This window comes from Poeciliopsis prolifica, unplaced genomic scaffold (genome assembly GCF_027474105.1).
Source record: "Poeciliopsis prolifica strain line A6 unplaced genomic scaffold, Auburn_PproV2 SCAFFOLD050, whole genome shotgun sequence".
NCBI classification, from domain to species: Eukaryota; Metazoa; Chordata; class Actinopteri; order Cyprinodontiformes; family Poeciliidae; genus Poeciliopsis; species Poeciliopsis prolifica.
Genome location: NW_026562425.1, coordinates 256,379 through 282,005, shown reverse-complemented (window position 1 = coordinate 282,005; position 25,627 = coordinate 256,379). Strand labels below are relative to the sequence as shown.

General features: G+C 37.9%; 2 protein-coding genes across 3 annotated transcripts in view; both read left to right on the top strand.

Moving 5' to 3' along the window:
• The window catches only part of tesk2 (testis associated actin remodelling kinase 2), a 34,144-nt gene extending 22,830 nt beyond the window's left edge, over positions 1–11,314 (top strand). Inside the window, 8 exon segments of the mRNA XM_055058235.1 lie at positions 1,296–1,378; positions 2,809–2,893; positions 3,957–4,040; positions 5,304–5,390; positions 7,068–7,206; positions 8,296–8,829; positions 9,075–9,327; positions 9,329–11,314. Coding sequence (XP_054914210.1) covers positions 1,296–1,378; positions 2,809–2,893; positions 3,957–4,040; positions 5,304–5,390; positions 7,068–7,206; positions 8,296–8,829; positions 9,075–9,327; positions 9,329–9,368 — 1,305 coding nt within the window. The 3' untranslated portion in view covers positions 9,369–11,314.
• Positions 11,315–12,385: 1,071 nt separating this feature from the next.
• On the top strand, positions 12,386–25,421 carry si:dkeyp-68b7.12 (rho GTPase-activating protein 30). Of its 2 annotated transcripts, XM_055058357.1 has the most exons (14): positions 12,386–12,426; positions 12,978–13,310; positions 14,406–14,508; positions 15,602–15,746; positions 15,886–15,968; positions 16,871–16,978; positions 17,229–17,347; positions 17,418–17,577; positions 17,753–17,850; positions 18,023–18,094; positions 18,326–19,075; positions 19,604–19,815; positions 20,514–21,058; positions 22,469–25,421. In XM_055058357.1, the coding sequence occupies exons 2-14, from the start codon at positions 13,223–13,225 to the stop codon at positions 23,478–23,480; spliced, it is 3,495 nt and encodes a 1,164-aa protein (XP_054914332.1). In that variant the 5' UTR covers positions 12,386–12,426; positions 12,978–13,222; the 3' UTR covers positions 23,481–25,421. The 2 variants fall into 2 exon arrangements, with proteins under 2 accessions (XP_054914332.1, XP_054914333.1); XM_055058358.1 differs by lacking the exon at positions 12,386–12,426 and having other exon boundaries at positions 12,897–13,310.
• Positions 25,422–25,627: the final 206 nt, after the last annotated feature.

The window sequence follows — 25,627 nt, the reverse complement described above, 5'->3', positions numbered from 1 at the left end:
TTTTTCCAATGTGAAAAGTGAATTAATATATTCATCAACATTAAGGAATTACTGACTTTAGTTGAGCTCCAGTATCTTGCTGAAAATTTGCTTGCGAGTCGTCTTGTCTTTTTTAAAGTGCACTGGTGAACCCAGTCAACTCAGAAAATATGCACCAACACATATTTGTTGGAGACCAACGACGACCTGAAGGTTCATTAGGCGTTTATTGGCTGGAATGTTGAAAAACACACCTTTAACTATAGGAAGGAAAAAAACTTCCTTTAAAAAAAAAAAAAGCCCTAAAAGGATATAAATTCTTTAAACTTTAAGCCAGGGATCAGTAGTTTCTTTTTCTACTTTTGCATATCATTCCTACAAAATAAAACTTGTCTAGATATGCTAATCTATGCAGTATAGAATTATAAAATTAAAGAACCAAGATTTAGATCATAGAAAGACGGTGTGTGCAATTTTACAGAGGAAAAAAATGATGGAACAAATTGAGTTATTATATATTTAGAGAAGAAAATAGCCTATATAATTGGACTGGTGCACATAAATCCTACAAACGTCATTTGATTAAAGTAACACTGTAAAAAGAAATTCACAGTCTTCCTTCTTAAAAATGGTGATAAAGTTTTGCTGTTTGCTCTGGCAGAGAACCATTCCATATGCTATTTTTGCATTGTTTTTTTTCTAATTAATCACTTTTAGAACAACTTATCTTAATGTAAACAACAATGGCTTCATTACTACATATTTTTTTAAACTAACCCAGACACTTTGGCATTAAAGGACAGCGGGTAAGTTCTCTTGCAAGTTGTTTACGGTTAAGTTGTTTCTCTCTGCCTTCAGAGGGAAGAAACATTGCACTTCCTCAAATCATTTAAAGTAATTTAACTTTCAACTTCCCCAGTGAGCATGTGGAAATGAAGCTGCAGTTTTCAGAGAAGCTAACTGCAAATTACAGAGTTTAGGAAGGAAAGCGTTGTGAGATTTAAGTTGTGCATTACCTTCATGCATCATAAATAAACTGTGAACATTAATATGCAGCTCTGTTAAATAGGTGTCATGATAATTCCTCAGGGTTTACAGGTGTCTTTTATTCCCATGCTATTCTGCTAGTTCCAGTGAGAGTAGTAGTAGGTTGAAGAGGAAGGAAGTGCCTAAACTTGCAATACACAGTTTTCTCATAACTACTCTAAATAAGAAGTAAAGGGCTGGTTGATAAGCCATAAATTGTTATTAAATCCGTCTGTGTTGCAACTTCCCCAAGTGACATTCGGTGTTTTTGGGGGTGTCTGTGTTCACAGAACTGCTTGATCAAATGCGACGACAACGGCTACACGGCGGTGGTGGGAGATTTCGGCCTGGCAGAGAAGATTCCCACCAAACAGTAAGAATAGTCAAAGTGAATCTAAAAATACCAGGGGGAGTTTGCAGGAAGAAGAAAGAATTAGAAGATAAAATAAACTGAAACATGCTGGCTGTTTTTTCTACTCATTTCATTATGAGGGAAAATTTTCAGAAGAAAAATCATATTTAAGTGACTCAAACTGAAGGCCAGTTCAGTTTTATCTCCTTAATGCGTCTCATTTATATTGGCCTTCAAACTAGTGAAGCTCCTTCTTTTCTTTATCTCCCATCTTCTGTTTTAATATCAGTTATATTTATATTATTATGGCTATACTCTGGGAGAACCTGTCAAGAAATAAAAATTTTATTTCTTTAATCATCTTTTTGTTGGTGTCAGCTCTTCATTCCTACAGCAAACTCGGCTTAGTTGCTCCTCCTCCTCCTCTTCTTCCTCCTCCAGGGGTTATTTATTAGCACACAGGTCACTAAAAGCCGCCTCTACAGCTCACATTCCCTGCCTCGGTGTTTTGATAGCAGGAGGATCCTATCAGTATGGGGTTTTCACTTTCTAATCCTGCAGTAGCAAAAAAGAAGCAGGGAGTCTGCTTTCTGTTCTCTAAAGTGTCCAAAATAATTCCTCTGATCTTTTCCAAAGGTTTATGAATGTGACCACACAGATTTTGGTTGTTTACTGTGCTGTGAAAAGGTTCTAAACTGTTTCAAGTCATCAAACAAAATGCTATGTTTTTGTTGTCAGACAAAAATAACTTGAGTAAATACGTAACAGACTGATTTTAGTCTGCTTTGGGGTGAAGAAATCTATCCAAACCAACCTGACAAGCAACAAATGCAACAAAAGGAGGTTTCTGAGTGGTCTACTCAAAGTATGAATCTAAATGTAATTGAGATGACGTGATTTGAACTTTACCAAAGTTTTCATGCTCAAAATGGCTCCAGTGCGGCTGAAGTAAAACAATACTGGAAAGAAGAGTTGGCCAAATTTCCTCCATAAAGATGTAATAAACTCACTGACATTTTCTGCTAATAGTTGATGTGAGTTATTGCTGCCACGGTTGGACCAACCATGTATTAGTTTCAGATACTTTTTCTGATTGGTTTGGGTGGCTGCTTTCCCTTAATACATTTAATTATTATGTTTTTTATGTTTCGGTTAACTTTGATCTGATCCTGAAACTTTTAAATTTAAAAATATATATATTTGTAACTGGATTATAGATATGTAGATGAGTGTTATTTAACCTACAGGCAGAACATTATGCATCTAAATTACATCCGTTTAAATTTAAATGGAGCAAATGGGACTGATTAGATACATCTGTGGGTTGTTTTAAACATAAACTGGCAGAACATCTAGTTCCTTTTGGACTCACGTTCTGTACCAGCTTATTTCACACATCGGTCTAACGATGCAGACATTAAGCTTCGTTTCTGCTCATATGTTCTGTTTAGGGCTGACGGGGAAAAGCTTGCGGTGGTTGGCTCTCCTTTCTGGATGGCTCCTGAGGTGCTGAGAGATGAACCCTATAACGAGAAGGTAAAATCTCTATTATTTCAAAGAAGGTTTGCAGATTCAGATCAGTCTAAGTCAGACAGAATTTGCTTTTTGCATCTACATAGTGCTATGCACCACCGTCATGACTTCACAGCTACAAGCACAGCGTAACGTTCACTCATCATGAGCAAGAAATGGATGCACACATTTGAATTTATTATGAAATCTACATTATATACGGTTCATAAAAAGCGATTGTGAAGATTCTTGAATGTGAAACCTATTGACTTTGAACATGGTTGACTGTAGGTATGTAAAACAACAAAATGTGCAGAGTACCCAGAAATGCTGCTAAATGCAAGGAACTCATTAAAGGCAGTTTTTACCAGTGTTGCCAGATATTGAAAGAGAAACCAGCTTTATGAAAATGAGGCCAAAAAGCCCAACTGGCAACCAGACTAAGAGATTTTAAAGTGGGTTTAGAGCAAATACCTGAATATGACACTACATTACTGCAAACTACATGGCTTTAGTGTTTTGCTTTATTATGTGGAGCTTTTTTCCAGAAAGACAGTCGAACCCAAATAAGCAACTTCACAATCAAAAACAATCTCAAAGTGGCCTATAATGAGCAGACTTGGCAACACTGGTTGTTATGCAAAATTTTTATATTTTTTAGCTGTGCAGACACTTCATTATATGAGCTGCTTCTCAGTCTGAGGCTCCTAAGAAGAGCTGTAAATGGCATAATGGAGAAATGTTGTGATTATGTGCTGAAGATGGAGTATCTGAAGGAGCTTCTTAAAGAGACGGAGGCCCAATCTCAAGCCAATAAATTGCAAAGTCAAAATTATTTTACATTATATTTGACATGTAGCATTTTTATAACAACTGAATGTAGCAGAGTTAGCTGAGTGTGCTATAAAATAATACAGAATACTGCCCCTTTAAAAGTTCAAATTCCTACTACATTATTTCCATGCTGAGTGTGTGTGTGTGAACTTCCCACCATAACTATAGCTGCACAAAAGTTGCATAAAAATGAGTGAATATTATATATGTATTATGTAATGTGTGTTTCTGAGCTTATTGTCTCTGTTTCCAGGCTGATGTTTTCTCCTACGGTATCATCCTTTGTGAAGTCATTGCAAGGATCCAAGCCGACCCCGACTTCCTTCCCCGCACAGAGGTAACGACTCTTTCCCTCTTCTCTACCTCCTGACTTCATAACACCCTGTGTACATGTTTGCAGTGTACACTTCTCAAACAAATCGGGGGAAGAATGTTAAAATATTTACTTCTGCAGTTTTATAATCCAACCTCATGGTGTGAGGCAAATATTTGTCTTGTTTCTGAAGGTAGAACATGAAAACGGCAATTTATAAACTTGTGCAAAGGTCAGAAAACTCTCATTGTGTCTTGATATTAAACCAGAGTAATTTCTAATCTAGTCTTCATTAATAATTCTTCAAACAATGTAGAAATTCTCTGGTTTTTCCACTCATTTTTTCAATTTTTAATTGCAGAAAGGGGCAACGCCATAAACAATATCTATATGTAATACACCTGAAAGGATATGATGTTTTGCAAAAGTTGAATACTTTCCTTACAATTTTACCACATAAAGAATTGATGTTACATGCACAAAAATGCATGAAAGATGCTAAGAGATCTAGTTTAAAATTGGTTGCTTATATTCTAACAAACAAGCAGTTTGTACTTTTAACCTCTGAGTTTCAATTCTGTGTTGCCTTGTAAAGTCAGGGATTTCAAATTTGTGTTATGTATTTACTGGCTTGTTTATTGCTCACTTTTTAGTCCTTCCAGCTCTTTATAGGTTTTTGACCAACAAGTTTTTGTTGTTTTTTTAATGTCTATATATTGAAGCAGTGTAATTCAGTGTCACACCCTCTAGTTAAATATTAATTGTTGGTGTATTGTTGTTTTTCTTGTGACTTGTAAATTTTTATTGCCCATTAGAACATGAATAAAAATCTGATTTATCTGCTACATTTGATTCATAAGTCACTAGTTAATCGGGATGGTTTAAAACTTAAGAAGAGAAAACTTCCTTATAAAATATTTTAAAAATGCACAGCTTTTCTGCAAAACATGAAAGATATGTTGTTTATATATCCTCTTCCTCTAATTTACCTTGTTTAATACTGAAATCCGGTCAGTATATGAACTACAAGAGGGGATCATCCATTGCATCCTAGCATAGATTAAGTCAGGCTTACAAGTAAATCCCATTTTAGAAAGCAGTTGTTGGTAATAGTTTGATGGCCTGCAAGCACAGTGGGACTTGGCAGACAGCAGGACAATGTCAGGGAGATTACTGTGACATCAGCCTGGCTTTGGCTGCAGAGTTGCACTATGTCAAACATCTAATGAAGCATCCGTGCTTCAAACTCTTTTATTATGAGTTTCCTGTTTATATCCTCCTGAGCAGAACTTCGGACTGGACTACCACACGTTCCAGCACATGGTTGGAGACTGTCCGCCCGACTTCCTCCAGCTGGCCTTCAACTGCTGCAATGTGAGTCCGCCATCTTTCTGCGTCAAATCGGCGAATATAATCAGCACCTGCTGTCTGTTTACCAGCTGACAGAAGAGGCATTTCTGAACAGTTTTTAATTTCATTTGCACGTTGAGTTCTCTTGTTGAGAAATACAAGGCAATGAGATTATGGCATTAATTTCATTTAATCTGCAGTATTAAGGATTTTGTTCTCTGCAGTCTGGAGTATTTTCTCAGCTGGTATAAAAATTTCAAACAGATTTGGGTGTGAGAATTAGCAAATTTTCAATTCGCCGAAACCTTATTTTTCTCATTTGTTGGTTATTTCCGCTCTTTGTTTAATTACATCTCCTAATAATAGGATAATCGCATTAAAGTTTTTGGAGCGTCCTGCTAATTGATCCTATGCAGACTCCTTTATCCGCTCTCATCCTTTTCTGTTGACTTTTTTTAATCATTCGTGTCTCTGTTACCCTTTTTCCAAGTCTGTTTATTCTACCTAATCTGTAAACTGCATTGTATCTCTCTGCAAGCATCAAGGGGTTCAGCAAACTTTATTTTTTATTTTATGTGTACCTACTAAACTAAACACAATTTTATTTATTTAAAAAATTTCATTTCTTTATCTACATCCACTTTTGACTTTAATTGTTGGCTAAGGTTGCATAGAAATCAGCCCCCGAACTGCTCTTTGGACATCCCTGCCCTATAAGATTATTCAAATCTGGCTTAAAATTTTAGTTTTTCCCTAAACAACCCAGTAGAAATGCGGCTTCTCCTTTTGATTCAGTATTTCTTGCTGGGGAAAAACCCAAGATGATGAAAGTTAAATGATAAATCCAAAGCATCAAAATGAAAGTTTTCACACGTCTTGGACTTTTTTGTGACTTAAATTATTTTCAAATATTTTCAATGTTAAAAATCTGAAAAGTCAGAAGTCCCTAAATGAAAACCACTGCAACCAGTTGCCATCTGAACTCACCCTATTCGTAGAATTACATGGTGCAGAGGATACGGAAAACCTGACTCTGGTCCAAAAAGAGCAAATCTAACTTTTTTTTGGCTTTTTCTGGCAAAATAAATTCCTCTCAACACTGCAAAAACTAAAAATTTTACAAGGTATTGTGAGAATTAATTGGTACACTTAAGTAAGACAAAACTAGCTTACAGACATATTGTTCTGAAAGGAAAATATGCACAAGTGGATGCAAAGCAATCTGCTACAAAATTAGAAAATTAAAAGCAAAAGAAACCTGCATTGTTATTTAAATTCTCATAGAACAATAAAAATGTATTGATTATGTATGATGTCTTGTTGTAAGTGCATGTCTGCCCAGAACCAGAGCCAAACGTGGAGGAGCTGAATTCAGGTTCTGTGCACCACAAATCTGGAACAAACTTCCAGAAAACTGGAAAACACTGTGTACTTTGGATCTGGAGTAAAAACCCCACCAGTTTAAAGTTCCTTTTGAAACATAATCAATGAAAAATTAATCAACAATCTTAATGTGTAATGATGGTAAAATGTTATGCTTCAACTGTTGACTGTGCTTTTATGGTGTAAAGAGCTTTCAAATGCCTTGTGGAAAGGTGCTATAAAAATAAAATTTGATGGATTGATTGCTGCTTTATATTAGTATTTAAAAATCTGTATATAGGTTTAAATGCCGCTTCCTGCCTTCCATGTTCCCTTCAGATGGATCCTAAACTCCGTCCGTCGTTCGCAGACATCGTCCGGCAGCTGGAGGAGATCCTCGCTCGGCTCAAAGTCGTAGAGATGGAAAACGAGAGCGTTTCACTCACCGGCGACAATGAGAAGAAAGCCATGTCGAAAAGTAAGAGCACTTCAATAAAACTGCAGCCTTAATGTCTATTAAAATCACTTATTTATATGTATTGTTTGTACCTCATCTTGAGCTAAAGAGAAACTGGTGAGTTTATAAAAATGAGAGACCTGACACGTCTCCTCTAATTCAACCTAATGTTTGGTTTCCGGCCTGCCTGGCTGTCAGAAAATAGAAATAAAAAAATCTGAATTATTTCTGTTGTTTACACAACATGGAAGTGATGATCCCTTCTTGCAGCTGTTGGTTTGGCTGACAACACCAGATCTTCTTAAGACACCATCTCTCATGGTTGGATGTATTTATGTTTCATAATAAGACGTCCCAAATGTTTTTTGTCAGACATGATTTTTTGTAGTCATGTTGTTGTAAAGTCACATATTTTTGTTGTTTTGCTTTTTTTCCATCTTTGATTAGAAAAAAAATATAAATTTACAGAAGCAAAGATCTCTGTTTCTGTAAACCTCTTGATATATGAATCGTAGTTAGTAAATCTTGTCCAAATGTCTGAATAATCGTTTAATCCATGGCCTTTGAAAACTGCTGTTAACTCAGAAAAATCCTTTGAAGAATGTACTTTTGCTGCCACCTAGTGGTCATACTAACTTCTTCTCTGCCATCGTCTTTTACCTTTGCACAAATAAATAACTTATCATTTGTTAAGTTATGTTTTTTATAAATATGTTCTATCCAGACTGACTCAACTGGCAGAGTGAAGTAATGCTTAGTTTTATTTTAGACAATGAAATTATTATTTTCATGTTTCAAAACTATTTGAATTATATGTTTATTTGCATCTTTTAATGCATTTTTAATATTACACAAAAAGACTTTAGTGGTTAAACAAAAAAAAAATCAGCAAAATGTGGCAATTTTCTATCCAGATTAATCAATCAATTAATTGTTAAAATAATCAATACAATAATCAGTTATGAAAGTAAGTTTCTACTAGTTTGTGCGAATCACCTTGGATCAGTCAAATCTACAAAATAAGAAACATAGAGGTTCTGTTTTTTATTTTTTTTGTAATAATTTTTGTTTTATTTTGCAGTAGTAAAAACTCTATTTTCTGCATTGAAGGTGAAAAAATCCAGGCCTTCAAACGACTGAATCCTCTTGGCTGCCAAAACGATAAGATCCCTCCCAAATCGCCCCGGCCCAGACGAAACATCTGGCTCAGCCGCAGTCAGTCGGACATCTTCTCCTGCAAACCGGGGAGGAAAATCAACGTCCACGACCCGTACTACAACCCGCCCACTTCTCAAAGGAACCTCCGGACCCGCAAGATCAACCCGTTCACGGCCCGGGAGGACCTCTGCGGGGGCAAGATCAAGTTCTTCGACGTGCCCAGCAAGTCCGTCTTTTCGCTGGTGTTTGATTTGCACTCGCCTCCGGGAAGCGTGTTCAGCAACCAGCCGCCGACCCACGGGCCCGGAGCGTCCCAGCAGGAGACGTCCTTCTACTGGCAGCAGCTGCCAGGAAGGCAGTGCCACTCCTTACCGGTGTCTCCGCAGCTGCCGCGCTCCGAGATGTTCCACTTTACAGACCCGGTTGGATCCAATAACACCGGTTCTGTTACCTGTACGTCTACTCTGCTCTCTGCCACGCTTCCAGGTAAACCTGCTGAATGTTTCATGTGTATGGGAAAGCTGTAAATGTTCATTATTCACAAATATGTATATATTCTGTCAATGTATTTTTCATTATCTAACAACTTATCAGACTTATTAGACTCCATGTTCTAATTTAGAAAGATTATTACAAGTTTGTAAGAAAAAACATAAGATGTTTTCAGAAGTTATTTGCAAAATAAAACAGATCTTCTCAGATATAAATATTTTCATTTCTCTTCTCTTTAGCGACGAATTCCAGGTCCGACGCGGCGCCGATCCTGAACGACATGCGGCAGAAAGCGATTCTGAGCGGCTGGGCGAGGAAGTTTGTGGTGGTGGAAATCCCACCTTTCTGCAGGCAGAGAGGAGGCTGTGCCGACGACGACGCGGAGGCGAGGACGGAGGACACGAGGACGGAAGACACGAGCGGGGAGAGCTGGTCTCCGATGCTCACCAGCAGCGAAACGGACAGCGCCGAGGCCATGGACTGCTCCGGAGGAGGAGAAACCGGACCGAGGGACGGAGAGCTGCCTGGTGTGACGAACATTTCAGCAGGACTGTAGACTCCTACATTCAGGAAGGTGGAGATATAAGACTGGAAACTTGCATTGTTAAAATAAAGCACTCAATTTTCTCTAATCTGTCAAGTGAATGGATCACATTTTGAATAGAGGAACCACTTGATTTAGACAAATAACTATTTTTCAACCCGGTTAGCGCAAGAGGCTTTTATCTACACGCTTTCTGTAAAGATTATATTCTGAAACAGTTATTTAATATTTTGAGATGTAGATATTTGTTTTTTTCCTCCAAGTCTTTTTGTTTGGTTCTGTTTCTCTGTGGGATATCGATGATCCCTTGTATTATGTTTGTGAGTGTGAATTTAAAGTTGTTTTGATCATTTTCAGACTCTGAGACAAATGCTTCTGCTAAATTAAAGAAACAAACCCTTCCTGTTTGTGATGAAGAAAGTCTTGCACTGATGGTCCTTTGAGAAATTTTCATTCACAGCAAATGTTTAATTTCAGCCTAAAACAGACAAGAGTAAATTTTCTTTCTTTTTTTTAATGTTTATTCATTTGTTAGTCTTAATTTTAGGTTTGTCACTCCTTTCTATCAAGGGTCAAAAGTGCCACAATTTAATAAACAGTGATTTTTTTTTAAATACATTTGAAAATTTTAATTTGAAACAAATTGATCTTTATTTAAATCTATAAATGCATAGATAATACAAAAAATCCCACATATTTTAAAAGCTGCAGCACATTGTGATTTTTATTATTATTAGCCTTTCAGATAAAAATGAGTGGGCGGGGCTAATTTTTATATAGATAAGATGATTGGTCAGCAGCTGAGTTAAGCAATCAGTTTGGGTTTATTACAAAGGTCAGAGGGAATATTAATATTTTATTGTCATGCACTATTCAGAATAAAATGTAAATTAACACTTAAAATTGTCTTTAAGACAGATTACAATTAAACTTTATTTTGATTTTTTTTAAAATTATCACCTATAAAAATAACTCAATTGTTTGTGGCATTGTGGCACTTTTGAGGCTCCATAGTTGAATATTCTTTTGAATATTCAAGATTCTCTTTTAACCCCCCAAACTCCAAAAGTTTATAAAGTTAGAGTTTAAGCCACAACATAATTTATCAGAACCATTTCTTGTGGTAAAGTAGTGACAACACGGTTTAATATCTGCAGGGTGAAATAGCCAACACATCTGGCTAGTAAAATATTCTGCATTTTTGCTGAATATTCAGTAATAGTGGCTTCAGTTGCCTGGATTTAAGCCGATAAATGATCCAAATTTTATTTAAACTTTTAACCCTCCAAATTGTGACTTTCACTTATAACATCTTCATTGTTGATTTCTATCAAGGACGTATTTTTCAAACATTTTGGTTCTGGGAGGAAGAGCATTTCAAAATTATTCAGAAAATTTGCAAATTACTTCTTAACTCTTTAGTCTGGAGGTCAGATTGCTGCTTAAAATGAGAACATGGGTTTACTGTACCAGTAAAAAAAAGTATTGTGGTTCATTTCTTGTTAACGCAAGAAAACAGCACAATTTGGCCACAAATGTTTTTGGTAAATGTCTCTAGATAATACAGCTGCTAATATTTTGGTTTCTATATCTACTATGTGTCTAGAACAGATCTAGTGCAGGAGATTTTCAGGTTTTTTTAGGTTCTCAGCATTGAAGTGTTTTTGCAAAATTGCCTTTTTCAAACTGAATTATCTAAATTTATTATTTAGGCCTGAATCTGGTCTCAGATGTAAGAAAAAACATACAACCTTTGCTATTTTTCTATGCAAGTCTGATCATGTAGTTTTACAGGATAAAGCTTTGATATTTATGAAAACCTTTAATGTCTTACTCTTTGTATATTTGTGTAAAACTGTGGTGTTGTCCGAAACCTGTTGAATATAGATTAAAATGTTTGTTTTTCTCTGATCAAATAACAAAATTTTCCCGAAATTTTCTGTTTTTTTGTCGTTTTTTTCACAGCCAGAAACATTTTATAAAGCATGAAGGGAGCATCACTTCTTCTGCCCTCCTTCTTGCCCACATTTGCCCCCGGAAGAGGGTAAATCTGGACTGATCAGAACACATGACCTTCTTTACTTCCATCTTTATTCTCCCTTGCAAATTGATGCTATGATTATAATGTCAATGTTAGGCAAAAAGATCTGCTTATATTCACATTACTGCCATGATTTCAATATGTAGATTTTAGTTCTGGGCTAAAATAACCAAACCTTCCCATAAAACCATCCATAAAGCATTTTGTCATCACTGGATACCAAAATATAAGGTATTGGTGAATTAAGAGTTATTTCAGGGTTCGTTCCAGACTTATTCATGAGTGCGTAACTGTTACCTAAATATTTTTTTAGTATGCAGACACAAGAATGGAGGTGATAATTGAACTTGAAGTAGGAGTTAATCCCAGATTAGTTCCATATTAGTTTCTGTCTAGTTTATTGTTTGTTTCTGTTTTGAAGCCTTTATTGTGCACACTTGTGTTTATGATGCTACTTCTTATGGGGATTATAACCAACTGTGGTTCTTTGACACAAACAGTGCTTATTTTTGCACTGTTAATTTGCATAACATGATACTAACTATTAAACTATTAATAATACTAAAAAAGATAATAATCCCATTCAATCCAATCCAGGTCAATTTAGAAAGCACCTTAAATTACCAAAAGGACCAAAATGTTGTCCAGAAAACATAAAAACATTTAAAACATGACTGATTTCAATATAAGGCCACAAAAACTCCAAATACAGAAACGGAAAATTGTTTCTTTCATATACTCATTAACATGTCCGCTTCTTCCCATCTGAGTGAGTAAACCACATGGAAGTTGGGTGACAAACAGGCCAACGTTGCTCACAAAGGGAAATAGATGCAACATGCAGATACAATGAACTGATTTCCCTACAGAGGCGGAGAAACTGTGAGCAGCATGCACAGCGAAAGCACAAGAGAAGGAGAGACACTCAGGAAGTTAACAGGGGAAGTTTAGTGGTTTTTTTGCGTCATCACTTTATGCTGCTTCTGGTGCGCCTTGCAGAGTGAAGGTAGGAAGACTTGTTTTTGCTTTGTAACTTGTTTATTTTGCCTTTGTTCCAAGTTTTAAACTCCAACCTCAAAAGGGTTGTGAGTGTGGGGATGGGACGAGCGATGGGAGGGAGGCAGCAGGTGCCAGGACGGTGGAGACGGTGGAGGGTTGAGTTTGAATGTCGGTCTGAGTTTGTATTTTCAAGCTCGACTTCCGCTGCAGTGAGACAGGGCCCTGCGATGGCCGTGACATGTGTTCAGGAAGGGCGAAGAGGCCATTTGTGAAGACAGCGGTGGGGTCAAAGCGGAGACTGGAGGCTTCAGTTGGTCCAGCAGCTCAAAGAGTCCCAAAAAGTGTGACAGCGGTGACCATTCAGGGGCTCTTTTCGCTGAATAGCAGAAGTACAGGGACAAGGGTGTGGCCTGTGATTCGAAAAATAAATTGAGTTCATCGGGGGGGAAGTGGAAAGCCACATTTGCACACCAAGGATTGAGTGCAGCTTGTTTGATTTTGCAGGGATAGTCATCTGCAGTTTGTACCGAGAAAAACTTGTTATTTCTGGTTTTGCAGGGCGGAAGATTTAACAGTTTGTCCAAAGATTCCAGCTTTACAATGCGAAACAGCTCAGACAGGTGGCAGAGTTTCCAGCAGAAGCAGCAGCAGTGCGCCACAGTCCCTGAAATGCACAGCTCCTCCACAAATTCACTGCCACACTAACGAGAGTTGGAGAGCAAATCCGGCCCAGGAAGGCTGAGCTGACGGAGGAGCACCGCAGGCCGCTCTGAATGTGAGGTGGAAACCCGAGGCAGGAAGAGATGAGGAGAAATCGGAGAAAAGGAGGCAACAAAGAGAAGGTGTTTGGATGTGATCTGCTGGAGCATCTCACCACCTCCAATCAGGAGAGTAAGTGGATAATCATCACCTCTGTCCTCACACATTCATCTGTATTTTCTGCATCACAAAACCGCAGTCAGATTGCTGAGAACCTGAATGTAAAGCATCAGATGCATCTGATTGAGTGATTTTCTCAATAAGAGCTAATTAAAACTTTTAAGACTTTTCAGACAGCAGGTGGAATTTCAGTCTTCGTTTCGTTCTTGCGTTCTCTGGTTCGATTGGACAACTTTTAGCACCAAATTACGTTTTTTTTTTTTTTAACCAAAAGAAAACAGCTGAAAACCTGTCAGACACACAAGTCACGCCTGTAAATTGTGCAAAAATGCCAGAGTGCTGTTACTGGGATTTCATCACAGATTGAAGAAGTTGAATTGCAGTCTTAATATTTTGTTTCACTCATTTGTTCAGCAGTTGGTTTTGTGGTTGTTACAGCAGAATGTCTCAATACGAAATCTGGTGGTTAAACTAAACATGCTTGTTTATTTTCATAGAAAAATCTCAACAAAAAAATGATTTTTTTATGGATATGAAAGATCAAACATAAAGCTAACTGCTGATTGAATTCCTCTAGATCATCGTGAAGGAATTATTTTTAATAACAATAATTAAAAAAAAGGATTAACTGCACTTTACACAAAAAAAAAAAAATCATTTTTTCTGTTTAGCATCTAAACACCTAAGTTTTATCTTTCCTGTTGCATGGAAGTCTTTTAACACCTTTTTCATACCAGTTTTTTTTTTAATCTGCCCAGTACATTAATATTTTTCTAAAAATGAGGAACATCTCCTATCTTTTCACTGCAAAAAGTTTTCTATCTGCCAGCGCAACTTGTACTATTTTATCAACATTCAAGAATTTCTGACTTAAAACATATTTCAAGTAATATTTGCATTAGAAACTAGACAAAAGTACTTAGCAAAGCTGTTGTTTTTGCAGCAACAGCTGGCTTTAGCTTGCCATAGTTTGATGATCTGGTTTGATATGTAAAGTCCTACATTGAAATTCAACAAATGTATCAACAGAAGTACTATAACCTTTGTCTATACCTCATTTTGTCTGTTGTTCTATAGCTGCTTTTAATAATCAGTGATTTCCTGCAGTTCCTCTGGTGCTGCGATCCTGCAGCGAGTTTGTGGAGCAACATGGGATCGTGGATGGAATCTACCGTTTGTCTGGAGTTTCGTCCAACATCCAGAAACTACGGTTAGTCTTTTTCATTTGGCCAATTGTGTGCTGCCCATTCACATTAGATATTTTCATGCTTTCAATACAGTCAAAGGAAAAATCTAAGTACAACCTTAAGGTTTCTGCTGGAATAGGAGGGGGAAGAGACACAACCAGGTGTTTTATAATCAAACCCACCTGATTTATTTCATTAAATAAAATGAAATGAGATGGAAAGACATTAGTAATGACCTGTGAGGGACATTAAGACCATTTCTAAACAAACTGAATCCATAATTTTACAGTTGCAAAATTATTCCCATGCAGAAATTGATAATTTCCCAGAAGGGAATGTTGATGTAAATTCACCTAAAAATAAAATGCAAAACTAGAGTCAGGACTTTAGCGAGTTAATTAATTACTTAGATTTTAACATGTTAACAATTTTAACGCAATTAAGTGCCTATTTATTTTATTTTTTTTACATAAAAAAACAGCAACAATTTTTGGGACCCTGGTAAATATTTTTGTTATGTTCAAGTTGTGCTAAAAGGAGTTAGCCAATCTCCTAAGCTGTTCCAGCCTAAAATAGCATTTCAATGCTAAACACATGCTAATGTTGGTGCTGATGTCTGAAAGAAGGAAGAAGTTACATGAATGATCAGGGGTTCCTGATGAAACTGAAAGGTGAATGATGATAATTGCACTTTGCACTAATCTGAATAACAAATTTAAAAGAAAAGGTATTCATGTAGCCACATGTCTTTTTATTCAACAGTTTAACAGCAAAAAGGGTTTTGGAATTGAAAATGTTTATTTTGTCGATTAAATTTGATGAATTAATTACAGTTAACACAATTAAATGAACTAAATTAAATATTTTCATTGAGTCCCACCACTAGCAAAAACACAAGAGCTCCATCTCAGGTTCTAAAAGTCTCACGTAAATAATGGAGTTTATGACAGAGCGGTTGGAAAAGGGTTTGTCAGGATGCAAATTATTAATGCATACAGTAATTCTGCAGTCTGTACCATGTCCTTCTTTTGACCACGTTCGAAAATGAATTTCGATCAAATCTAGATTTGATTGTGAAAACCTTATGAGGTGAATCTTTTGTTTCTGTGAAACCAGGGGCGAGTTTGAGAGCGACGGCTCTGCAGATCTGAACAAAGATGTGTATCTGCAGGACATCCACTGCGTCAGCTCTCTGTGCAAAGCTTATTTCAGAGAGCTGCCCAACCCTCTGCTCACATACCAGCTGTATGACAAGTTTGCTGTGAGTAACTCTGATGCTGCTCTCTGAACTTCCATGGTCAAGATCAAGTGGATTCTCACCGGCAACTATGTTGACTGATTTTGGAGGCGGTACATTTGTTAAGAAACGGAAAATGCTGACAGTGCATGTCCTCCTGCAGGAGGCGGTGGCCATCCAGCTGGAGGAGGAGAGGCTGGTAAAGATCAGGGATGTGCTGAAGGAACTGCCAGATCCTCATTACAGGTAGAAACTTCTGCAGCACAGCGACAGACTCTAACACTGAAAACCTCTGCTTCTTAATATTTACTAACATTATAGCAGGTTAATTTAGCGCGGATTAATGGAAGCACGACACATTTTCACATTTCTTTTCATAATTCGGAATATCTAACCCATAGATTTATTGATCACTTTAATTACCTGATAAACTATTAATGTGTTAATAAAACTGTAATCACCTCAAGTCAGAAAATGTCAGAGGTTCCAGATAAACAGTTTTACTAAAAAATTGAGGATTGAAGATAATGAGCTATTCCTTTATTTATTTTTTTGACATGCATGAACAAAAATATCATATTTTTGATAATGTTTCTGTATGCTTCAATCAAGGATGATAAATAAAAATACTTGTAATAGTTCAGTATGTTGTAAAGCATCAGAATATGGATATTTTAGAAATAGATTAATAAGACAAATAAAGTCAATAAAGTAGAGCAAGCAAGAGAGAAATAGAGGGAGGATAAGTTAATTATCTGATAATTAACTTTAAATCCAATGAATTTTATGTATCTTATGTTAAATCGTTCCAGTTGTGCAAGGAAACTTATTGTGCCATATGCTCAAGTGACAGAAAAATATTTCTAAGAATGCACATTTTTAATAATATATTTAAAGCTGCATCTTTGGGACCCACTTGATTTGATTTTTTTTAAATTGCGCTGATTTAATTTAGATGAGTTTCACAGTTTAATATCTTCAAATCTTAGCAATAAATAAATAAATAAATAAAATCATACAGAGGATTTAAATTCATAAAGTAAACACAGACATGACTCTTTTTTCTTTGGGAGATGTTCGTATTTATATATTATGGCAAATTGTAATTTTTTTAAAAGATCAAATGACGTTAAACATTTGCCTTGCAGGACTCTGGAGTTTCTGATGCGTCACCTGGTCAAGATGGCTTCCTATTCCTCAGAGACCAACATGCACGCTCGCAACCTGGCCATCGTCTGGGCCCCCAACCTGCTCAGGTGTGCTAACGTCAGGCTTTTATACCTGCTTTCTTACTTAAAACTGGCTTGTTGCTAAGCATTACTTTGAATTGACGAGATTTGTCCATCTGTCTGTCTTTATAAACTATTTTCCATTGAAATCTTCCCTTAATCCATTATTTCTTCATCTTGCTCTTTGTTCAAATTCTCCTTCCTTGTGTTTCTAACATGAATTAAAGCTGTTCTGTCTAAAACCCAGTTGATAAACACATTTATTTCCCTGCATAAGGTCCAAGGACATCGAGGCGTCTGGATTCAACGGTACCGCGGCCTTCATGGAGGTCCGGGTCCAGTCCATCGTGGTGGAGTTCGTCCTCACTCACGTCCCTCAGCTGTTTCCTCTCGAAGGTCTGGAGAAACACTCAAACATTCCCCACATTCAGACTCCTGCTTCATCTCTGCGTCCTCCATCCTTTAGGCACACCGACAGAGAGGAGGAAGTCCCTCCCCTCGCCGTCAGCGCTGCCCAATCAGGAGCTTGTGTTCTTCAGGTCTCAGCCTAACTTTGGGAACATTAGTCCAGGCGATGGCCCCCTTCCCATTAGACCCTACCACGCAATCATTGAAGGCACAGACAAGTGAGGGGATCATTGATCTATTAGCTGAAATATTGATACAGAACCAGACACACATTTAAAGATGGTTAAACTTATCCAAGGCCACATGAATGTAAATTAGCTTCATGGATATGTGTTGACGTTGCAGCCCATTTGGGTAACATGTAGACATTGTTCACTAAAATGTTTTCCTCAGGAGGAAAGGATCGCTCAAAGGCAGGAAGTGGATGTCCATTTTCAACATTGGAGGACGATTCCCAGACCCGCGACGGAAACACAAACACTCTGCCAAGGGTATAAAATGACAAATTTGACTTCTCTGTCTATATTCTTGGTCTTTTCTGAAAAAAAGTGGTTTCAGTTTGGTTTTACTTTATTAAATTTGTTTATATCAGATTTATTTAGTTAGTTATTTGTTTATTTTAATTGAGTAAGCTCCATATCATCTGATAATTTGCAATTTCAGAAAAGGACAGAACATCTTTAAGACCTGCAAGAAGCATGGACTCCCTCAGCACACCGTCTTACCCAAATGAAGGTGCTTTGCTCTCAAGTATTTTAAAAATTGGTTTGACTAATCAAAGGGGATTTATACCAAGAAACTCTTTTTATTTTATTTATTTCCTTTGCCTAATTGGTGTGATGCAAAGGCCTTTTTATTTTCAGTAAAATTGTATGTTCTATTATGAAAAAGTTACCCAAGTAATTGAGCCAATGTAACTAGTTACTAGCCGACTCTGGTCGATTTGAGCTGCTGATTGTATTTCAGGTTCCAGGCGGTCCGGGCCGCGTCCTCCATCCACCAACTTGTCCCCTCCGGCCGCCAGCCTGTCTGCACCTGGCTCAGACTCCGCAGCGCCCGCCTGCGGGTTAGGAAGCAGCGAATATGCCGTGACCTACCGCAGAGGAACGGGCTTAGTGAGCGGAGGAGCAGGCACCCAGGGGACCTACACGGCTCTGGACCCAGAGGGTTTAGCAGTGCCAGGCAGCGAGGGCGTCCAGACCAGGTCTCCAGGACTCTCCAACAAAGCCAGACGGGCGGCTATGCACATCACCGGCCCCACCATGGTCACTGTGCCGCTACATATCACCTCTAACCTGGCGCTGGGGGTTCTTCAAGGAGGTGGCGCTGACAGGGTCATCATCCGGGGACGAGACAAAGACGGAGGGGACAAGCAGGACGTCAAGGAGCCAGGGGGAAAGATCGAGATCAAGGAGCCAAAATTAATGGAGTGGAACGTGGAAGAGAGCAAAAATGTTGAAGAAAAGGACAGGAGTGAAATTGAAAAGGAAGATTTGGACACAGAGGGACATAAAGGGGCACCAGAAGTTTCTGAGGAGGAGAGGAATGAAGGAGGAGAAGAGAAAAAAGGTGAGGAGCTAAGAAAAGATTGTGAACTCAAGGAGACGGGAGACCAACATGCACCAAGAGAAAAACGAGTGAAAAGCCACAACTCCAGCACAGAGGAAGACATTCACGAAAACATGGAGGATGAAGACAAAGACAGTGAATACATGGGTAATTATTACAAATTCACAACCAGAACTACCTCTAAAAGGATTAGTTAAACATGTTGACCTAAATATGTTGTATTACTAGAATAAAGTCACAGTAGTGTAAAAACAAAGTCATAATATTAGGAGAATAAAACCAGATGAGAATAAAGTCACAATATTATGAGAATAAAGTCACAATATTATGAGAATAGTGACTTTAGAAGCGACCCGTATTTGGAGGTTTTAAAGTTGAAATAACACAAGAACAAAGTCCAAATAATATGAGACTAAAGTCATAATACAACTTTACTCTCGTAATATTTTTACTTTCTCAGCATATTATTTCAACTTTATGCTTTTACAAATTCCTTCTTGTAATATTATGAATTTCTTCTTGTTATATTATGACAATATTCTCATAAAAGTGTGCCTTTATCCACATAATTTCATTTTATTTGTTTAATTTTCTAACTTTAGTCCTCGTGGTCCATCATACTCAAACGATGTCCGACACTGGGAGCTCATGTTTCTGATCATGGTTTGTTTACAGAAATGAAGGGATCAGAGCTGAACTGTCAGCAGGCGGCTGCAGCCTCGCAGCATGAAGACGACAGCGTTTCTGATTCTGATGATTTTCTAAACTCGACCGAAGCCGAGGAAGATAACCGCAAGCTGTCAGGCTACATCCAGGACAACTTTGAGTTCCTGGACCAGATGGACTGCAGCGCCATGGACCACATGGACTGCAGTGCGTCCTATCAGGTGGGGACATTATTATCTCATCAATTATGTAGAATTAATTAATTAAAGTTCTTAATCGTTGAGAAGGCGAACTTACTTTGTTGTACCGTTATCAGTATGTTACTTACAAAAGGTCTCTAAACATTATTAGGGGTATTGTAGAAGGAGAAATAAAGAGGACTACATTTCTTCCAAAAAACTCAGAAATTTCAAGATTAATTTCAGAAATTTTCTAGAAAATACTTACAAATTTAGGAGTTTCAAAATTTTTTAAAATCTAGAAAAAAACTCAGAAATTTTTAGATTCATCTCAGAGATTTCCTAGAAAAAAACGGTTTCATAAGTTGAAAATGTCTGACTTTTGAAGTTAGAAAGTTTCTGAAATTAATCTCAAAATTAAAATTTTTGTCTAGAAAATTATTGACTTTTCAGTCTCATACATTTCCAGTTTTTCTTCTACAAAATTACTCAGATTAATCCCAAAATTTCAGATTTTTTTCCAGCACATTTTCAACTTTTCAAACTCAGGAATTTCCTGTGTTTTTCTAGAAAATGTCCGAGAAATGACCTTCTTTTTTAAATCTACAATGGTTCCTGATACGGCGTTTCACAAAACAACATTATTGTTCACAATGGGGGACAATTTGTCATCCAGCAAAATTTGTTATTATGACACATGAAGTTAATATTTTAAGCATTTTGGTCTATTTGCCTTTCAGGTTAACGAGTTCTCTGTGGAGCCTCCTGGTCACTCTTATGACGAGTATGAAATCATGGCTCAAGTCGAGAGGCTGACGCTGAGTGTGACCGAGGCGACTCCACACAGACCGCTCAGCCTCGACCTGAACAGTCGACACACCAAATCCCTCAGCTTGCCCTACATGACGTCACCCATACGCGGACCGGAGGAGCAGTCCTCTTCTGACGACGTTTCAGAAGATGAAGGCGATGAAGAGGATTACAGCAGCGACGAAGATGAGAGCATGTTTGTCAAGAGCCTGCCGCCGGACTTCTTCTTGAGCAATCTGTCTGGGCTTGAATCAGACAAGCAGGACTGTTCCGGCCCGGACAGGCGTCTGGTTCAGGAGCTGCAGAGGCCTGAAGGAGAAAGCTGCGAAACGGCGGATGTTGAACTTTCTGTTTGTAAAGAAACAACTGAGCTTGGGGAGGAAAACACCGGAAACGATGAGGAAAAGCAAGAGACAGAAAAGGAGGAAGAGGAGGAATCTTGTCAAGGAGATCAGCTTGATGAGGACACACAGAGGTAATAAATTATTAACATTTTGCTCACGAATATATGAATGTAAAATGTAAAATATGAAGAAAAAACTATAAATAGTATGAGGATATTCACATTATACACAAAGTTCTGAGTTTTGACCAGAAAGATTGTTTTACTTCCTGGCTGACGTCTTCAGATGTTGCTGCAATATTTCCACATAATGTTTGTTTCTCATTATGCCATCTATTTTAAGAAGGGCAGCAAAACAGCCCCACAACATGATGCTGCCACCTCCGTACGCCACGGTTAGGACGGTATACCCATCCCAGCTGTTCCTCCTGGTGGTGATTATGCCCAAAACAGGAGATGTCTCCAAAAATGAATATTTTTGACCCTGTGTTAATTTTCAAGCTGCAGTCTGACTGTGGATAATGACACTGTCTTAGCGTCTTAGCGCTTTGTTAGCGTCTTTTCTTTTGGGTCGATCTTCCCATTTGGTCGTCTCTGGGACACAGAATCCGTCTCCTTCTTGAGCTTTATGATGGTTGGACATTCCCATCATGTCTATTCTGCCATATAATTGTTTAAAAGATGAGCGCAGCACATTGAAGCATCTGGAAATTGTTCCCAAGTATGAACCAGACTTATCCAGCTGCACAGCTCTCGTCGTGATATCTTGGCCGATTTATCTTGCCTTTCCCATCATGTCAAACGTAAAACGCGGTGTGTTTAAGGTGTGGTCTTAAAATAAATCCACGGGTGTTTCTAACATTGACTCAAATGTGGCAGTAAATCTGTCAGACATTCATGGAAGGAAGCCCAAAAGGTTTGATCCAGATAATACAGATTCAAATACAATTTTTCTTAATACTGACTTTTTTTTCTAAAAAATGTTCTTGCCAAGTTTTCTAGAAATTATTTTTGTTAATTCCAATTAAGCAGAAACAATAAAAGTTTGATCTGATTTAGTTTCAGACGGAGTGAACATTTGATTCAGTGCTTGTTAATGTCTTGTTTCTGTGGTGCAAAAATAAACAGAATAAAGAATAAAAATACTGCAGAAACAGCAAGATTTCAGAATAAATTCAGTGTAGTAATAAAAAATACTTCAGTAAAGAAGAATGTGCGAGTTGGTTAACTAAAAATGTACAAAACACAAATTAAAAACTTTTTTGCAAATAGTGACAATAAAAAGTACAAAAAAATAAAGTTTTACAGATACCAATAGGAATGTAAATACTTATTAAGTTAATGTGAATTAAACTAAAGTGAAATGAACTAAACTATGTGCTAATTTGAGTGTGTGTACCTCAATAGAACACATTTCAATTTGTTTGTATTTTAATGTAACCAAAGAGTATAAAGTTCCTTTAGGAAGATTCTGTACGTTTCTCTGCTGATTTACGTCTATTGCAGACGTCTGAACTGCTTTTTGTTTTGTCCTTGTGGCAGGACAACAGATGAATCTGCAGGCGCTGCAGAGTCCAGTGAAAGTGAAAAATGTCCAACTGCAGAAGCATCAACAAGCTGCTGTGATCAGCTTCAGGAAACCGACGGGCCGACCGGAGCCAAAGCCGAGGATGGGGAAGAGGTTCTGGAAGAGGTTCTGGATGAGCCTGGAGACGATTCTCTTTTGACAACAATAGATAATACGTCAAAAGACAATGAAGGACAAGTTAGTGAGGAGGACAATGCAAACAGCAGGACAAATAGTGACATTTGGAGTGAGCTTGAGGATGTTGTTTGTGAAGTGATTGAGGATGAGGAGAGTGAGCAGTCTATGAGGAAAGCTTCTCCAGAGGAAGATGTCGAAGCAGACGGAGAAGTGGAGGAGGAAGACATGATGAAGACAGAGGCGTTATCACCGGAGCCAAATGTAGAGAAACCTTCAGATGAGGAGAGAAACGAGTTAAATCAAGAAGCTCAGCATCAAAACAGAGAAGACGCGGTTTCCGAAGAGACAGAAAAGGAGAAGGAAGACAGAGCAGAAAGCAGAACACAACCGAGCGCCGATAAACAGCCAGTGATCTTGTCTGATATTAGGGACTCAAAGGAAGAAAGTAATCCTGCAAACAGCAGTGGCAGCCCAGGAGGCGTTGGGAGGAAGCTGGTCGTCTCCAAGCAGCCTAAGGTTTATCAGGTCAAAGCGGTGCCGGTCGTTCCCCCGAAGCCTCAGCACTGCAAAATCACCGCGCTGACCCTCCGTCAGCAGCAGCAAGAAAGAGAGAGGAGAGACAATGCTCTGAAGGAGCGGGACGGAGACGGGGACAGCGAGGCCGCCGAGAAAAAGGACAGGCCGTCAATGCTCAGAGAGAAGAGGAGGGACGGCCTGGACGCGGCGGTGAGGGACACGAAGAGGAACAGCCCGCTCAGCATGTGCTTCGACGAGGCGGTGGCCATCGCAACGCTGAGGCGGGAGAAAGAGCGAGGAAGAGAAGGAGAGGCTGAACCAGAGGGAAAATGAAGGACAGTAGCTGGGTCTCCATCACAAACGTGTTACAAAACTTTGTCGACATTTCGCTTGTGTGGAAAGAAACAAAATTTCACAATTGCGTTTTCATTAAATAAGAAAAACAATTAAAATCACGTGAATACTTTTGTTCACGTAATAAGTCCTGAAAAGCCACAGCAGTTATGTGATGTAAACAGTAACTGGAGATTATATTCATAACTCAGCCACCAGCGCTCATTGCCTTCAGAGGAGACGTCAACGTCTTATTCAGGCGTTGGAGCGACAAGTCTTTTATATTTAAGAACAGCTTTTTGGGGAAAATGTAGCTGCAGATTTTAGCTCCAGATTCAATAAGTCTGAATGACAAACTCATCTTTTTATAAACTGTGAGAGCTTTGTTCGAGCCAGCTGGACATTGTCAGAATAAAACAAATCTTTATCCTCCTATCACTTCCTGTCATCTTCTTTGGCATTTCCAACAGTAGTAAGATCCAGCTGTCGATCACATGATCCCTGTGATACAAAAAATGTATTCCATGGCAGATTTTTAAATTACCTCCCTTTTGATATGACTTAAAAAAACACCTGATTCTAGCACAGAAATTAGAAATTTTTTCAAGTTTTCTGCGTTTCCATGAACCGGATTTTAAAAATCCAAGTTTGCCCAAATGCACTATTAATGGAAACACAGCGAGTGAAGGAGATGCTTCAGATTCAGCTCGCAATGTTCACCAGGCTCTCTCCTCAAACGAAAATAAAACTGTATCATTGTTTTATTTTGTGATTGCTGCCATTTTTGTCATCATTGTTAATATTTAGTTTTATTGGTTTACAAGCATCATAGTAGCTCTGTTGTCCTTATTAAAAGAAAAACATTTTACAAGGTCACACACCACCCTTTGCAGTTATTGCCCCCCCAGTAAAGATGTGTAAAAAGCTACCACCATATGTTTTAGTGGTAAAATCTCACCAAAATATTTGACTCAACTCATTTTTCAGTGGAAAAATGCACCTAAACATCTGTATAATCAAATGTTTAGGTGACCCTTGGTGACCCCAGTATGCCACTTTGTGGAGACTTTATTCATCCTCCATCACCGGCCTCCTCACTGGAAAGAACAATGTGGGTTCCAGCTGTTTTGCAACGAGAAGCTACTTATTTTCTCATTTGTATACCGACTTCCCTAACTTTAATGATATATTTCCTCCTCTTTTGAAAAACGCCTAATAGAAATCGGCCACTGTGTCACGTTACACTTCCACCCCAGAACTAGGAACAACTTAAAAATATAGAGAATAAATAAAAAGAAAAAAAGTTCTGCTTCATTTAGGTCACCATAATTGTGAATAACTAACATGAGAGTTTCAATCCTACTGAATAAATGTGCTAAAGTTAAAAGTGTATTTTTCTATTTTCTTCATTTTCAATGGTGAGATTATGGAACTGAAATGAAAGATTATAATTTAACTTAAGACTTTAATCTTTACCAGATTTTTCTCATTTTAATTTTGCATTCGTCAGACACAAATGCAATAAGATGCATTTAAAATAAAAGGTGACATTCAGCTTGTTATAATTAAATTGAAGAGATCATTCTAACTTAATCCCAGGCCTTAATAGTTCAAAATAAAACATGAAAAAATAAAAAAATTGAGGTGGAACGAAGTATTTAGTGCTGCTCTGACATCAGACATTAAACAGATAAACAGCCTTTATATTCTGCATCTCTGATGTGTGATGGTTGTATAAAAAAAACATTTCACTTTGTTTACCTGCATTTTGATTCTCAAGATTTAAAGATTAGTTTTTGAAAGTGGCTCCATAGCACTTACTGATTGCACTTATCTTTGGGTCAGTTGTTTCTATGCAAAGTTTATGTACATGAATAGTTTATCTGAAATTGATTGACATGTCTGGCTCGAGGCATTTGAATAAAGAGCATTGTGAATTAATTAAGTGTTTGATGCATTATGTTCTTTTTTAGAAAACACTAGATGTTATTACCTTGTATTGGAAACCACGTGGACGTTTGGATATGTAGACATTCGCGTATCTCAAATACAGCGATGCTAAGAAGTACAGGGAGGCATTCCAACATTTCGCTTATATTAGAGGCTTTACGGCTACCGATGTCTACCTCACTTCCGGCTTGGAATTT

Coding starts and splice junctions, on each gene's coding strand:
- si:dkeyp-68b7.12 (XM_055058357.1), top strand. CDS start 13,223: ATGAGGAGAAATCGGAGAAAAGGAGGCAACAAAGAGAAGGTGTTTGGA. Junction 15,747..15,885: donor AGCTGTATGACAAGTTTGCT/GTGAGTAACTCT, acceptor GTCCTCCTGCAG/GAGGCGGTGGCCATCCAGCT. Junction 18,095..18,325: donor ACCGTCTTACCCAAATGAAG/GTGCTTTGCTCT, acceptor ATTGTATTTCAG/GTTCCAGGCGGTCCGGGCCG.